General features: G+C 37.8%; 1 protein-coding gene across 1 annotated transcript; it reads left to right on the top strand.

Annotated features, from left to right (window-relative positions):
- The first annotated feature begins 7 nt into the window (after positions 1-7).
- Positions 8-7,124, top strand: sdf4 (stromal cell derived factor 4). Its single transcript, XM_077598213.1, has 7 exons — positions 8-353; positions 752-1,068; positions 2,770-2,906; positions 3,760-3,873; positions 3,947-4,105; positions 4,890-5,065; positions 6,404-7,124. The coding sequence occupies exons 2-7, from the start codon at positions 758-760 to the stop codon at positions 6,578-6,580; spliced, it is 1,074 nt and encodes a 357-aa protein (XP_077454339.1). The 5' UTR covers positions 8-353; positions 752-757; the 3' UTR covers positions 6,581-7,124.
- The last annotated feature ends 11,006 nt before the right edge of the window (positions 7,125-18,130 follow it).

Here is an 18,130-nt window from a genome sequence, read left to right as displayed (position 1 = left end):
AATTGTACCTTAATGTGAAAGTCCAACTTCCTGTCTGTATTTTCTTTGTAGCTCTATTTGGCTTGACACAACAAGCATAATTGCAGCCACTCTGACGTGTTTCTTACTTCGACCAGTTAAGAACTTTCTAGACGATTGTTTTTTGTCACTGTTGTTACCGAATGCGCCGATCTGATTTTAGATGTACACGACAGTGAGTTTGAAAGCCACGTCTACAGTTTGTCAAGATCACCTTGACGTAGTCGTAGTCCCGCTTTGGTGTTAGCTGCTCGGCACTAGTTTGAGTACCCGCTAGCCTGTGACTTTCCTACGACGTCGTTGACAGAGTAGCCGTTTACAAAGGTTTTTCACTGGTAAGTATGGTTATATTGAAATATACCTTACCGCAGAATAAACCACTGGGGTTTAGCATTGACCTACTGGGCGTTAAGTTGACAGCGTTTTGGAAGCGTCTGTCATGTTGGCAGCTTCCTCTGGACACGCAGTCGCTTCCTCCCTAATAAAAAAATAAATACTCTTTGAATTCAGAACAACTTGAACCATTGATCCGACTTAAAGAAATGCAGCTGGCAAAAAATGAGAATAACCAACGAAAAAGATACATTGGATTATGACTCATTGCCTGCCACTGACAGCAATTTACGTTTCATTCATACTGGGTGAAGTGCAACTACTGCACTACTGCAGGAATATGGAATATACTCATTTGTAAAGATCTTATTTTCATTCTGATGTAATGCTTTCTTCTCAGGCAATAATGGGAGTATTTGCAAATCTTGGTTGTCCAAATCTCCTTGCACTGTCACTATTGTTGTGGACATTGGTGCTAGGAATCCATGTAAATGCTCGGCCAGCCAATGTACCCGCTCCAAAAGACAAGCCTGCAACCAACAAGGAAGAGAATGAGATTCTTCCACCGGGACACCTTAACGGCGTGAAGATGGAACTAGATGGCCACCTCAACAAGGACTTCCACCAAGAGGTGTTCTTAGGTAAAGATATGGAGGAGTTTGAAGAGGATTCTGAGCCAAGGCGGAACAGAAAGAAGCTTATTGACATTTTCTCCAAGTATGTAATAACGCAACTACCATATTTTCCTCACATATACACTGTATTTGTCGTTAAAAAATGGCTTATATGCGCCTAAATTAGACTTGACATACACGAAACTGCAAGGTGACAAGGACGAAACGCCATAATGCAAGATAAATTTATTTTGACGTCTATAAATGAAATTCAAGAAAAAAATGAACTTGTCTTGCATGAAACGTGAAAAAACTCACTTGTACCTGCCATTGTTCGCTCAGGGCGGCGCCATCTTACCTTGAGATGATAGACTAGACCGCTACGGACACACTTCCTGGTTGTACTGCTGACATGACTTCCTTTTTGAATTTGTCTACGTGCAGGCAACAGGAATGTGCAATCCAGCGGACTATCCTTTAGATTCATACAGTACAGTAATACCTTGACATACGAGTGCCCCGACTTATGAGGGATTTGAGATATGAGTAAAATTCCGAGCAAATATTTACCTTGAGATACAAGACAAATTTTGAGATACAAGCATCCGAGGACAGCCAAGTGGCCAGGCCGCGAGAGGCTGGTTATGATTTCAGCGCACTGTCTCTCTCGCCGCATCTCCCTCGTGCAAAGATCTCTACGAGCTCTGGGGGGAGCGTTGCATTTTTTCCGTGTTTTATTTGCGTTAGTCAGTGGAGAATTAAGGAAAACACTGGTTCCAAAGCGAGCGGGTGCAATGAAGGGCAGTGCGAAGAAAAGGCGTATGATGACAATCGATATTAAGCACGAAATAATCGAAAAACATGAGTAGTGTACGTGTGACTGAGCTGGCTCGCCAATACGTATGGAGGAGCAGGAAGTTGGCCTCGAAAGCCGCGGTAGAATACATTAACCTCTTTGCCTTGGTTATTGCACAATAAGGTTTAAGTTTAGTGTAACGTAAGAAAACTTTTTAAGTGTGTATTTTTAGGAATCTAAGTTAATTTTAGTTAATTTTAAAGTTTATGTTACGTTACGAGCGTATCCGTCAAGTCTCTCTCTTTCTCCCATCCGCAAACTCCCCGTTGTATTGAATAATGTCTCATTTTATTATTAATCATCATAACCACTAGTTATTTGCTACTCTGTCAGTAGATGGTGAATTACAACCAATAAAAATGTTTTTCCATTGTAATATCCTGTTTTTTTCTGAGGGTGGGAACGATTTAATTTGTATTTAGTTCTATTTCTACCGTTTATTTGAGATAGGAGTAAATCGACATGAGAGCTTGGTACCGGAACGCATTAAGCTCGTATCTCAAAGTATGAATGTATATCAGAAATGCCACGTGCGATCATTTTCCCTCTAAAGTAACACATTTGTATTCCCTATCAAAACCATGAATTTTGAGGTGAAAATTGTGAATCAGGGGCGTCTTATACGAGAGAAATTGTAAAAATCTACGATTTTAAGGCAAATTTAAGGGTCAGGTTTATATGCGGGGGTGGCTAATGTGCGAGAAAACACAGTAATTTTGCAACATGTGGGGTCTAATGGCGCGTGCACTCCAGCAATGTCGGAGATGTGTTTTCAAGCCTATACAGGGCTATCTATCTGAGACCGGGCATCTACATACATGCACGTTACATTTTGGTTCATGAAGGCAAAATCACTCATTTGTGGGTTCAAAGGGGAGTAAAATTTTCATCTCTCAAAATCTAAAAATCACATTGAAATTTTCTTTTTTTATATACCTCTTTCCACAGAGTGGATTTCAACAATGATCAAAGTGTAAGCGCCAAGGAGATGCAGCGCTGGATTATGGAGAAGACGGAGGAACATTTTCAAGAGGCCATGAGAGAGAACAAGAACAGCTTCCATGCTGTCGATCCAGATGGTGACGGTAAGTGTGTGTGAACATTCTGTATGGATACACAATTTAATTTGGACAATTTCAACATTAAAAGAAGAAAGCAATGTTGCCAAAACAGAAATGAACTACTTTTTTTTATTTTTTTCCACCATATTACATGGATTAGTTTTATCAGATTATTTCTCGCGGCACAAGCAAGGCATTTCAAAATATAGCTAAATTGGTGTGCAAAAATAATTCTTGTCAATTAGCGCAATACTTTAACGCTTTAAATGTGATTATGAATATTAAAAATGTTTTTAAAAAAAGTACACAATGCATTTTTCATTGCATTTTGTTTTGCAAGCAACTTTATCACCATTTGCCAAGTTTCTGGTGCACCGATTATGCCGCATTACACAAACAAAAAGGAAAATTACACATACGGAAGATTGAAAGCCGAAATATATTTTGTTTTCCAAATGTGCCTGGTAACTTAATGCTAAGGTACAATATATGATGCCAATCAAGCCTTAATGAAAATTACCATTGATTTTACTCTCAAAAAATATTAACCAATATAAACATGACCACATTTCTTGAAAGACCTATAACAACATTCACAGGCATATGCTTCTTGTATGTCTTTTCAAATTTGGCAAGGAATATTTTCTGTTTTTATTTTTAATTGTTTTGTATGTAAATCTGTTCGTAATTGTGACCGTGTAATTTGATTCAGTCAGTCAATAAGATCTATTTGCATATTTAAATAGTGTTATAATTAGGTGAATTAATTAGGAATGGACTAATGGCATTGCAAAATCAAAATGTGATGAATCAATTGCAAAGTTGCGACTTACATACTTTTTGAATACTAGTTTCCCTCCTAATTTACAATTTTCAGGTCATGTGACTTGGGATGAATACAGAATCAAGTTTCTTGCCAGCAAAGGTTTTGATGAAAAAGAACTTGCAGAGAAAATCAAGAAAACGGAAGATATTAAACTGGACGATGAAAGTAAGTAGAGAACTATAGAGAATATTTAAAACCTTATTTCAACGTTTTGTTGTTTTTATGCTGCCATTTGCAGCTCAAGAAGTTCTGGAGAGCTTGAAGGACCGCTGGTTTCAGGCTGACAACCCACCAGCTGACCACCTACTCAACGAGCAGGAGTTCCTGTCATTCTTGCACCCAGAGCACAGCAGAGGCATGCTGAAATACATGGTCAAGGAGATCATGCGTGACTTAGGTGCTGACCCACTTTCACTTGTATTCCATAAAAAACACAGAAATTTGACTTTTTACTTTCACTCATTCATTGCCATGGATGTTGACAGATATCAAATTCATTTTTACTAGGATGGGTGGCATTCAATTATCATATTTTAGTACCATCGTCGGCTCTAGTCATCCAATCCGTTTCGACTGGGAGGGAAGCTGGCAGTGAATGGTCGCTGCTCCCCCCTCCCAGTCAAAATGGATTGGACGTCCATCATTGTCACTAGCAAACAATGAGTTAATTTATGAAACGGCACTAACATCATTAGAGCAATAGAAACATTTGTGTTTCCTTAGTTTTAGATTGGCTAAATCATCTAAAAATAAATAAATGAATAAATACTTAATTGTTGTTGCTCTTTGCCAAAAAAGTAAATCTAGAAATTACATTACCAGTATTTTAAAAAACATACTTGTTTTGAAATTTTGCTGAGTTTTCTTATTTTTCCATTAGAAAAGATAACTATTATTAAGGCAAATCCCGAATAAAATTTGGGGTGAAAAGATTGGAGATTTCTTTTTAAGGCCATCACCCAGTCCTAAATTTCAGTGTTGCAAATGTTTAGCGCGTCGGCCTCATTGTTCTGAGATCGAGGGTTTGATCCCAGGACCAGACCTTTGGGTGTTTGTTTGCAGCATGAGAGAGACTGATGAGAGGCAAGCAACCCAGGGTAGTCTGGGCACATAATTTTGGGATAGTGCATTGCATCAATGACACATTTTCCTTTTCAGTTAATTTTGTGCTTGTGCCGCAGACCAGGATGGCGACCACAAGCTGACCTTGTCAGAGTTCATCTCCCTGCCTATGGGTACCGTGATGAACCAGGAGGGTCAGGACATCGATGACGATTGGGTACGAGAACGCAGGAAGGAGTTCCTGGAAGTCCTCGATGGCGACCATGACGGCATTGTCACCATGGAAGAACTGGAGGTGCTTTATCACTCTAAATGCTCTCTTGCCATTTGCTTCGTCTTTCAACCAAGCACCATGCATTTCAGTATTTCCCCCCCCTTATAATAATTGGTACACACTGTCAATGATTCTCAGAGGTACTGCTTTAAAAATCCCCAAATATACACACATCATTCCAGAATTAGTGGCAATTGTACATCCAACCTTAAAATTCTCTATAATCCACATACAAAATAAAATTAAGAGACAAGAGTGCTTCAGAATATTTAAAAGTAAAAAATAAGTCAACCACGAAAACGCACGGAGCTTTTCTTAACATACATTTATCATCATGGTAGAAAAATCGCATGACTCACATGATATCCTGTACTTGATTTTAAACAGTTTTCTAAAAGAATGGGTAACGCCAATTGATGTCCTCCTATTGTTTATAAATGTATGATAGTCTTGATTCATGCAACTTATATATTGAACTTGTTATTTAGCTTTTTTACTTTTATTATTTGTTTTCTATATTGGATGTTTTACTATCTTTTACACTTATAGGGAGAAGCTCCAATGACATTCCGCAACTGGTTGTGAAATGAAAATAAAGCATATTCAGATCTGATTCCCCTAATCAGTAGAAACAGCTTGCTTCTTACCCCCGAAAAAAGCTAACATTAGTATGGATTTGCAACCCCTTCTAAAGTTTTATTGGAAAGGAGATGATGCAGTTCCATACAAACATATTATAATTGTGGGATGTTGAATCCAAATCTAACTTTAGTATTTTTCTGTAAGATCTACAGATTTGTACATGTGTAAAGGTAATGCAAAGTGATATTTTTAACAAAGTGGCTATATATGCGTATTAAAAACAGGGCCAAAGTAACTACGGATAGCAAAATATCTGCAATGCCTTGTTTAAGACAGCTGCCGACACAGGAAATCAACAATAGGGAAAATGTGACAAACTGCTCCAATACATGAAAATCAATCCACTATGACAAGCTAATGCTGACAATTCACAAAAGAACTGAAGAGGTAAACTGATATCGGATAAAAATATCTGCATAAAATACCACTCCTATAAGAATTTCAACATTGCCGTAGCATGAAAATTAGAACGCGTATAAAAGAAATATGGCAATTTGAAATCTGCCACCATGAATATCACCATAGAATAAATTAGAAAAAAAGACCAATATTATTGAGGAATGTCCATAAAATCAACTTATTTTATAGTTTATTTTTCAAGAATTTGAATGGCCAAATGCCCTGACTCAACTTTGGGAAAATGAAAACTAAGAAAATGAGAGAATGCAAAAAAAATCCAGGTTAAGCCTAAACTTGTGGCATTTTCCCATGTGGCAGGAGTACATGGATCCAATGAACGAGCACAACGCTCTGAACGAAGCCAAACAGATGATCGCTGTGGCCGACGAGAACCAGAACCACAGTCTGGAACTGGACGAGATTCTCAAGTACAGTGAGTACTTCACTGGCAGCAAACTGATGGACTATGCCAAAAACGTTCACGAGGAGTTTTAAAGCGATCACATGCCATCCGCCGCAGTCGTCTGGACAACATTTCAGGCAATTCGGCTCTCATGAATGTGTCGCACTGTGTTCAAAGTTGATAATTGTGCTAATGCAGTGTGTGTATATGAAATGTATCCCTGGGGGTGATTGAAAAGGCACCTTATGAGTGTGTATAGTGTAAATATATTAAATTTGACTTGCATGAAGCAGATCTCCCTTGCGCTTTAAAGTTTTTATAGTAGTTTCTAAAGCAAGACAAGTAATGTAACAGATGAATAATATATGATGACAAAAGCTCAGGTGTTGAACATTTTCTTTGGTTTGTTTGGATCATCTGATGGCTTTTTCTTCCCAAGTTTACAGATGAGCAGTGTTGTACCACATGCTGAATGACCTCATTTACAATTTTCAAGTGTGTGTGTAGTATGAGGAACGGCATCAGAAGAAGTTTTTATTCCTGTTGTTTTGGAATGTTGCTCAGTAACATGTAAAATACAAACAACTAAATGACAACTATAGCAAATGCACTGCAGAATAAAGATTTCCTACCATTTTTTTTCTCTAGTTTTTTCATGTGTAAAAAATCGTTTTCACCAAACTCAAAACAGTTGTACTACACTGTACACATTATATAGCATATACAGAAAGAAAAATCTTGAAAAGGAACTAGTGATCGACCAATATGTTTTTTTAGTATCAAGAATTGTACATGCTCAATAAATGGCATTTTATATATGTCTTAATGCTAAAACTATTGTTCCCTTTTCTCACCATACAGAAATACAATAATAATAATAATCGGACATAGGCCATGTCGTCATTACCACAACACAAAAAGCCTACTTGTCATCACACGCAGAAACTGCGTGTGACGAAATTGATGGTGCTTCTCCATAAGCTACGTTTAATCGGCAAAAGACCTAAATAAGTGTAAGTTACGGACTTGTAATTTGACATTCCGCTGTTGTGGATACAGGTCGCTTACCTCTCGATTACCGCACACTGTCTGCCACTTACCTTCCTTCAAGTCAGCTAGTAGGAGGCAGATCACCAACCAAACATCTATTCATATGCCGCAGAAGGGAATGTGTGTATGTTAGCGCGAGTTTAGATGTCTGATGGATGTGGGGAAAAAACTGTCCTTAAGCCTATTTGTCCGAGCTTTGTGGGACCTATAGCGTCTGCCAGAGGGCAGCAGCTGGAACAGATTGTGACCAGGGTGGTAAGGGTCCCCTATGATGTGCTTGGCTCTGCTGAGGTAACGCGGGCTGGCAATGTCTTCAAGTGAGGGCAGAGAGCAGCCGACAATCCTCTGGGCAGTGTTAATCACTTTCTGCATGGCCTTTTTGTCTGCCGCCGTGCTTCCAGCGTACCACACTGTGATGCCGTACGCCAGGATGCTCTCTACAGTGGTTCTATAGAAGGTTCTCAGAAGATTGGAGCCCAAGTTGTTCTTCCTGAGCACCCTGAGGAAATGGAGTCGTGTCTGAGCCTTCTTCACCACTGCCGTGGTGTTTGTAGACCATGAGAGCTTGTCCGTGACGTGGACCCCCAGGAATTTAAAGGACTGGACCCTGTCTACACATACTCCATTTATGAGGAGTGGGGCCAGATCTGTGCCGTGTTTGCGAAAGTCCAAGATTATTTCTTTAGTTTTCGTGGTGTTCAGTGTGAGATTGTTCACCGAGCACCACAAAGACAAATTGTTGACCTCATCTCTGTAAGCCGACTCATCCCCTCCTGAGATGAGTCCGACCACAGTGGTGTCGTCAGCGAATTTGATGATGGCGTTAGACTGGTGGGTGGGCTACAGTTTTATTTTCAGTATTTACTGATGTCATTACTCTCATGCAAGGGAGGCTGAGTCACATCATAACATATTCCTGTGTCATAGAGTTAAAAATGTACACTGGTAGAATGATGACCAACCTCAGAGGTTGTAAATTTGGAACAGTTGAGTAATCTGTCAATTTCGAAACAAGTGGGACAAGTCACAAGAAAAATGCTGTCCAACTTATCGGTGGACCAGGAGATTCTCCTGCCGATGCTGTCGAAACATTTCGAGAACATTTCACCAGCCCAGTGGCGCATATTGTCTCAAGGCCATTTTGACTCCAGAGCAGGGACCACACTGGCGGAAATGTGCACAGAGATGAGTCAAAAACTCTGTAGTGATGCCTCGAAATTCATCATGCCAATGTTTCTGCAGCGCATCGGTGACACAGATGCTAATCGTTTGGCTCCCGTCCCTCAGAGCACAACGAAGAGCGCTCTTAAAATCCCGTTAATACAGTGCGACAATGCCACCAAGTTGGATTCACTGTTAGCAGATGAGTTTTCCAAAAGGTTAAATAGTACTTTGAACGCTGAACAGTTAACGACGCTCACACACCTCCCTGCCACTTCTACCAATCTCAATGGGCTTTACCAGATGGCTCGTCTTTCTGGCAGTGCATTGTTGACCTATCTCGATCATGTCGAGGCAAGAAAAGGGGGGTTCGGAGCGTGCTGGCGTCAACCATCAGTCCAAAAGGGCCACGGTGACCAGCTGACTCAGATTGAGGAAGTTCTGAATCTGACATCATCCTGCGCTCTAAAGTCAAATATGAGTCTTGATGACACAACTGAAGCAGTAATTGAAATGTTACACAAATGTTTAGCATCCAAGGACATGGAACCTGTAAGTTCCCAACCTGAAATCCCTCCAACAATTTGTGGTGATGTTCACAATCCTTCAGAAATGGACAGTAGTAACAGCAAGAGCTCAGTGAGGTTTGATCAGAGGTGGATTCAGAAGACAGTGATGCGTTTTTTTTCCTCTCGCATAGAAGAAAGCGCACGCAAAAAGAGATTTGTTGAGTTCTCGAGAAGAAGATTTCGCAAAATGATGGCCGATGTGGTCAGTCCAGATTTGTGGAAAGACTCAGAGTACCTGGTCACTTTCCAGGGCAGCACTGATTCTGCATTTGATCCTAAATTGTCGCGCCCAGGTTCCGACGTGGCTCCTTTGAATTTTGAGGTAATCCAGGACGATGTTGAGGATTTGTACAACTGTTTTGCTAAAGCAGCAAAAAAAGCCACAAAACTCCATGAAAACCTCAATGAAGAAATGACCAAGTTTTCCAAAAAGCTGAGGTATAAAATTTTTAATCACGTGAAGGTGAACGAGAAATGTTGTCCCTCTGAATTTGTAAACAAGCAAAAACCTGGGCAGAGAAAACAGAAAAAACACCACCTGGATGTATTATATAACTTTGTAGAAGATTCTATTGGCATGTTCTTGCAGCAGATACTCCTTTGGATGGAGCTGGAGTCCAGAAAGGACATCACCAATGCACCATGTGCTACCTCAAATGTCATTGACATGTTCAAGTCCTCAATTGACAACCAAGGCCAAGACAAATCCTGTTTACATCATGGCACCCGACCAAAGCAAGGGGCCTCAGTGTCTGCAGACCACCAAAATATAATTCAGTCTAACACCGGATCGGTTGCCATTACGACAACACTACGGGAGAAGCTGGCAATGAGCCTTGTAAACATGCTTATCATGACTCTGGTGAAAGAGTTCCCAAAGAAAGTCAGGAAATCAATGGAACAACACGAAGTGCAGTCGATCATCAGTAAAGTCTACAGGGAAGTTTTGAAGGGGACTGATTTGGATTCGCTGATTTCTATGGACATGGTCCTCTATAATAAATTCATCAAGATGGTGATCAAGGGCCTTTTCCATCAGTACCAATCCAAGAAGAAGCTATTAGAAACGTTTATGTCAAATTCCGATTTGTTTCGGGATGCTGTGTTGAAACATATCACATACAACCTGAAATGTAACAAAGTTGACTCCGGTAGGACCAAAATCTAAACATTTTTTTTATTTAAGTTTCATTCAACAATGTTGGTCCTTAACTATTTATAAGGGTAGTGAATATTTTTTGTAGTATAATAATAAAAAAAGACAAAAACCCATAAAGATCTTGTGTCCACATTGGTTGGCCTACCATCTTGTCATTTTAACATTTGGTATAAAAGTGATTCAAAATGTAGTAATGTCCACACTGGGTCTCAATTATAATCCTTTTTTTTAATTGTTAGACACTAGTACATGATATATTCATGAATCAATAAAATTGAAAATGGAAACAAATCATAAAAGCAAATAATGCAAATAAATTAGTATGTAAAAAGTAAACTTTGGCTATGGTAGCACTTCAAAGTACTTTCTTAGTTTTTGACTTTACCTGCCATCGACAACAACAGACAACCAATTCAGGGACAACTGAGTGAATGCTCATCTTGTAATTCTACAGATCCATGGAGTTAAATGACTGCCCTATTGATAGTTTATTCCTGCATTACAAAATGTAGTCCTATGAAAATATAACCTTTAATGCTGAAATCCAAAGAGGAGTCATATATGAAAATTGAATATGTGTGAAATGTTTTGTGTGACCCTCTGTGTAGTAGAACTGGGATAAGAAATCAAGACTGACAATTGGAAATGCATGCTGGATGAAATTTCAATTGTTGGTATAAAAAAAAATGGATTTTTGGACAAAAAGGGGAAAAATCTAAAATGGGAATTTCTTTGAAGCTGAAATACTATGTATAATGTGCCTTTGGAAATGAATGGTATGGGTTAAAATTGTGGTTTGTTTTGGCGAAATAAGAAATAAACATTTGTAAAGACGTTGTCATGTGAATGAGCTGTACACAGCGTGTTTAACTCATTCACTCCCATTGACAGCGATACATTTCAAAACAATTTGGACTGGGATGGCCAGCCTTGAATGATGACCTTTCAGTTCCATTGACAACGATAGAAGTCCAATTCCTTTGGACTGGGAGGGGCTGGCAGCGAGAGAATGTTTGGACATCTTTCGCCTTCAAAAGGCAGCTAATGAGTTAATTCTGTGATCATGCAAAATCTAATGGTTAAAAAACATTTCACGTAGACTCAGTTACCAACATGAATTCTTTATTTGATTTGCTTTGTCAAACAGTAGATTTAAAAGTAACACATTCATAAGCTAAATCTTTTCCATCCATCTTTGCATCATTGCATTGTTTAGGAACTCCACAGATTCAATGAATGTTTTTCTTCCAGTTTACTCTCTGCACTATTGCTGAACATTCTCCGAAATAGATTTTTCGGGTCACACCTTATTCCACACAAGTGAATAACTAACAATTTGATCCATGTATTACTATGTAGTGCTCGCTGAAGAAGTTATTTTTTAGGTGTGCATTGGATTGGATTGGATAACTTTATTCATCCCGTATTTGGGAAATTTCGTTGTCACAGTAGCAAGAGGGTGAGGATGTAGAAATAGGAAAGGCATTTTAGACATAAGTAGATAGGTAATAAGTAAGTTAATTAATAAATAAATACATGAATAAATATATAAATAAATAAGAGTGTTGCTGAAATATATATATATATATATATATATATATACATATACATGTACATACACATATATGTACATACACATATATACATACATACACATACATATATAAGCACATATATACATACATACACATAGATGTACATGCATGCATACGGTAGATCTTAACACCATTTTTTTGTTAAAGAGCCTGACAGCTGATGGGAGGAAGGATCTGCGGAAGCGCTCCTTCCTGCAATGAGGGTGCCGCAGTCTATTGCTAAAAGAGCTTTGGAGGGACTCCACAGACTCAGGGGGTGGGAGGTGCTGTTCATGTGCTGATCTTCAAAGTTTCAGATAGATTACAGTACAGTTGCTTACTGGCAGTCCACCATGATACAATGAATACAATTTTATTGCATACCCAAGTACAATTCAGAAGCATATTGTTATGTAAGGCTCAGTATAAAGGTTAACTGTTCACTTCAAAGTGATACTACAGTAATGAAGACTTTTCAAGTCCTTGGAGGTAGTTTGGAATTTCATTAAAATCCACGTTAAGCATGCCCATTATTTTTCCTTCCTGGAAACAATTGCAGCATAATGGTAACATCATCATGGCATTGGTTACAATGCGCAAATACTTGGTTCAATTGAAATTGATGCCTGAATGAATGTGTACATTTTCATCCACTCATTTATCTTAGTGTTGCTTCATCTACACGTTTGATTTTACTTGTTCTTTGGCTGATTTTAATCCGCCTGCATGAAGTTATTAGATGCCACCTGACGAAATTATGACTTTAGGCTACAGGTGTCAAAATGGGGGCCAGGGGGGCAGGCCCAGCTCACCACATATTTTTTTGCAGCCCGAGAAAGTAAATCATGTGTGTTGACTTCATGAAATAAAATTCAAATAAAAATGATAGCTTTAGAGAGAACATTTACTGGTTCTCCCTGTAAAGACATAAATACACACTTTTTTCAGTCTGTTTCTAGGTAGAAAAATATAGAGATTTAAAAAATATATATATTTTATATATTTCCAGTTTTTCATTTTTAACATAAATAGAATATACATTTTACTGTCTTTCCTTCATGAAAAACTAGTCATTAAAAGGTAGACAAAAGGAAATGTTTGCTCTTTTTAAAGAAAAAACATATTTTTCCTGTTTTAATCTTTCTAAAAAATAAAAAAAGTGTAGAAAAATAAATGTAAAAAAGGGAAAAAATGTGTACTCTTCCCTTTTTTCAGAAAAACTGTCGATTCATTAGTCGATTAGTTATGGCAGCCTAGTTGGCAAACGTAACGACCCTCCGAATACTATCAAAAATGTTATTTCCCCCATTAAACCTTTTGTTTCCATAGTGTTTTTTTAAATAGTACCCCCTTCCTATGAAGACAAAACTATAACAGCGTTGTTGCTTTAATCTTCATTTCCACGCAACTGTGCAGTTTAGTTAGTTTGACAAAATGTTCTAATGTTACTTGCATATCCAAAGCAAAGTGTAGTATGGACCTGCATAAGTTATGTACTGCACAAAATGAGACAGAATAATGATTTGCAAATTGAAATTTCTAACATTTGCGAGCAAGTGACAGAAAATTGAATTCCTCTCCATTGTTTTGCAGTGTAGTTGCTAAACATTGCCTCTTCCGCCCCTTCCCATTCCACATGCGCACTGTTAAAGATTGAGTGGAGACAAGCTAAAGTAAGCTGAACCGCAATGGTTGGTAGAAAAAAGGATGAGGAAGCGTTCAACTAGAGTACAACGAGAATGACAGGCTCACCCCACGTGTGACAGTCATGCTTGTGGGGTGGTAACACAAGTGCACCCCACGGCTACCTGGTAAGGACACCGGCACAAGAATTGTTGGCTGATTCTCTTGTAGACCAAGATCTCGATGTAGATGGGTTTTGACACCATGTGCGCCACGGTGCAATTCTTGCAAACAGCATATTGTATGTTCGCGGGCTCTCTGCCTTTAGCATTGTTAATCCTGCAATGAAATGGAACCTTATGATGACAGCATTAAGATATAACGGTTATGAAAATTAAAACTATGAAGGAGCAGTCATTTCTCCTTTTTAATTTCAAATTATCAACATGGTCATCAAAATTTAATGTTGTGGTACTTATAGGGCTCGCCTTATAAGCGGGTAGATTATATATATATATATATATTATATATATATATATATATATATATATATATATATATATATATATATATATATATATATATATATATATATATATATATATAATATACATATATATATAAATGGATAAGGTGTACTCGTTTATAAGGCACATTAGCGCATCATGAAACTGCATTTATTTGCTCTTTTATCTTTAAACATCCACCTCATAGTCTGAAAAATATGGTAGTAATTCTATTTATTATGATTACTGTTCGGCCTTAATTTAGGTCAAAAGTTGGAAGCAATACTTTTTTGTCTGGTTCGCTGTACTTTGACAATGATTTTTACTATTACTACATACATCATTACCTCCATCAGTAGGTTGAAATTATACAATATATTCAGAACCTTATGTCTGGTTGTCCATGTGTGTGTTCAAGATAACCTAGTGTGAATGAAGGGTGTATTATAAAACTACCAGGATATGTTTGTAATATGTTTGAAATGGAGGAGGTCAAAGGTCACAGAGGCGTCAAAAGGAATTTTGTGATAACTGATCAGATTCCCCTATTACTCTTCAAATTCACAGAGGTCAGAAATATATCAATGCTTTGAATTTGGTTCCTCATGCAGAAGAAGTTAGTGAAAAAATCTATTTCAGAAAGGATGAAAGGAAAAAAAAAGACATTTAAGTTTCTTTTAACAGCTTCCTGAAGGAATAGAAAATTCTTTTTATCGTGTATATCCCAGCAGATATAGTCTTGTTTAAAAGAGAATTTACTTTTTCAAAAATGTAATCGTGGAGAAAAATGTAAATTATCAACAATATTTTTGAGGAAGTGGCAACTGGACGTAGAGGACAGAGATATATCATTTCCGTAGCAACATAGCGTTGCTCAAAAGAGTAAATAGGTGATTTTTTTGCATACTTGATCTGGGGGATAGGGGGGGGGGGCATTTTCTGTTTGACTAATTTAAAAGTAAAAATTGTCAAAACTGCTCCAGCTAAACTGCAAGGCTAATGAGAACAGATACCATACAAAAAATGAATGCGTAAAACAAATTAACATCCTGAGAGATTTCTTTTTTGTTAATGTCTTTAGAAAATGTCTTTAGGAACTTAGTAGGCTTAACATTCATCTAGTGAACATTGGAGGATAATTTACCTCAGTTCCCAGGGAGCGACTGAAGAGTCTCCCAAATCAGACACGTGTTTGATGCGTGTGTGCTGATAGTTTTGTTTTGGAATAATTTTGCATCCATGTGAGCAAGGATTTTTGACGCTCGCTGTACGGATTAAAACCAGAAACATCTGGGAACACTGGAAAAGGAAACAGAAAAGCACAAGAATTGCATCAACATGAACTTGAATTAGCGTGGAGCACTGCAGTTGTCCAAATTTATACAAAGGCACAACACTGGAGATGAGCTGATGCTGATGTTGTCCTATTCTAAAATGTACATATTTTATTCGGCTGTTCACTAATCTCGCTAGCTGTGTTAATGAACATTTCATAATAGCACGTTTGACTAAAAACAAATTAGTCAGCTAACCAACAGTGACTGTGAGCTGATAGTGTTTACTTTCTTGAAATATTTGCCTATGTTCCCCACAAAGACCAAAGTATGCTGTTATATATATATATATATATATATATATATATATATATATATATATATATATATATATATATATATATATATATATATATATATATATATATATATTGAAGAGAGAAGAGATCAAATGAGGTTAACATAACATCACCGAAACAATGCCTCGATTTTAACATTGCTTATAGATTGAAAAGAGGCATAGTTACTAGAGATGAATGAAGCAGCAGCTTTTCAAACAACCCTCTGTACTCACCAGTATTGCCCTGGCATTCATGGTGATGTTGTAGTTGGAATTGTAGATGCTCAAAAAGCAAGAGTCGTTGAGATGTGTCGGCTAAAATGTTTGCAGGAAAGGCAGCTCACTTTTTATACTTGCACACTGCCATTCCTGTGACATCGGCGTGCATTTGCATAATGTTTCTGACCACAGATGAGTTGCTGAGCTCCCATAATCCAAAGCAAGGTTGAAAACATAAATTAAGTTCTCTATTTTTTTTCCATACATTGATTCTGCTGAGGAATATCTTTGCTTTAGCAAAAATCTGGGAATCAAGTCCAAAACCAGTCTCAGTTTTCTCCTCTAACAGGTTCATTTTTTTTTATTTTATTCAGACCTTACCTACTTTACTTACTATGTTGCAGAACTATATCTTTTTGTGATATGAAGTGATTTACAAATAAAATCTATTGTTACATGTATGTATACATGTCCATCTGTGTATGTATGTATATTTATACATATATATTATTTATTACCTATCTATTTATGTCTAAAATGTCTTTTCCTGTCTGCATTCTCACCCTCTTGCTACTGTGACAATAAAATATTCCCAAATACGGGATGAATAAAGTTATCTAATCCAATCTAATCTAATCTACAATGATGCTGTTATACCACATGTACACAATGTTTAATTTGTATCTTTGAATTTCTGTAATTATCATTCACACAAAAAGTATCAAAATGCACGTCGTCTTTTGATGATTCAGATACTTCATCTGAGTCAGCCATAGCAACGCTGATGTTTGGAAGCACTAGTGTCGAAGCCTGATTTCCATGTCTATGTGAATGTTGGGGCTTCCATATACTAATGAGGGAGTCACCAGTCTTCAGGGATTTACAACCAGCAGAAAACAGGAAGTCTGAGCTCCACAGGGAAACACTACCATTGACAAGGAGAGATTTACAATTACGTAATTTAAACTGGTTGGACCGTCATGTTTTTATTTGCTCTCTCCCTGGCAAAATAGATTAGACGTCTAACGCTGTTGGTTGATAACAGTTAAAATAATGATAAAAACAATAGTAATACAGGATGGGGATTCTGGCCTTCATACATCTCTACAGCTGATCTTACTCTGGCCAAATATAGTCCATACACTCGTGTTTGTTTCATTACAGGTAAGCAGTTATTAGTATGTACTAACTGTTTCAGTATTTTTTGTTGATGCAGGGCATCGTTTTTGAAACAGTAAAAAAAATGCTGTTTAAGAAACAAGCTTGCTGATGTCTACAATTTTTGAGACATGTTTGGATTGTAGCTGTATGATAGCCCGTGTTCGGTCGTTTGGTCGCCGTGTTTTGGTCGCCGTCTTTTGGTCGCCGGGCTTTTGGTCGCCGGACTTTTGGTCGCGGTCTTTTGGTCGCCCAGACCCAAACAACGGGCGACCAAAAGACCGGCGACAAAACAAGGTAAAACAACACGGTCTACGCATCAATAAAAGCCAACAATGGCCCTGAGCAGTTTCACTGAGTGGACGTGTGAGTGTATAAGAGTTTGTATGTACATGAGTTGTCCCCTTAGGAAGGGACGTCTTAACAAGTTCTCCAACAAAACACAATAAAAGTACGGGAAATTTTGAGCTTTTCTTTAGCCTAATAATTAATAGGGCATTAAGTATGACTAAATAATATATCGCAGTTTGTATTTAGGGAATTTGAGCAACGATTTAAATGGTAATGATCAATAACCTTCCGGGCGACCAAACGACCGAGTACGATGATAGCCATTCTGCTACTTATTATAAATTTCGCTATACGGGCAACTTTCTAGTCCCCATTTTCACCCACCTAAGATCATATATAACGTGGCTGAGACCAACTGAGTATAGTCAAGCAAAATAATTATAAATTGAAACCCTTTACTAAAGAGGAGAAAAAACCCAGGTTGGTTTACTAGTCTTGGATTTCAAGACAGTTTTCTCACAACCTTAATCCCCAACATGGCAACCCAGCAATATTGCAGTCGTAAAATGTTCTAAAAGAGAGCTGAATTGATTATAGAATAATAATCAATTTGGCACAGTGAAAGAGTGGTTGGCACACATGCCTCAGTGAGAAGTTTATGTTTTCCCCGTGCAGGTTTTCTCCAGGTATCCCACATGCCAAAAACATGCATACACTA

This window comes from Stigmatopora argus, chromosome 1 (assembly GCF_051989625.1).
Source record: "Stigmatopora argus isolate UIUO_Sarg chromosome 1, RoL_Sarg_1.0, whole genome shotgun sequence".
In the NCBI taxonomy this organism is placed as follows: Eukaryota; Metazoa; Chordata; class Actinopteri; order Syngnathiformes; family Syngnathidae; genus Stigmatopora; species Stigmatopora argus.
Note: the sequence above shows the minus strand (reverse complement) of the source record. Positions and strands in the feature narration are given on the sequence as shown.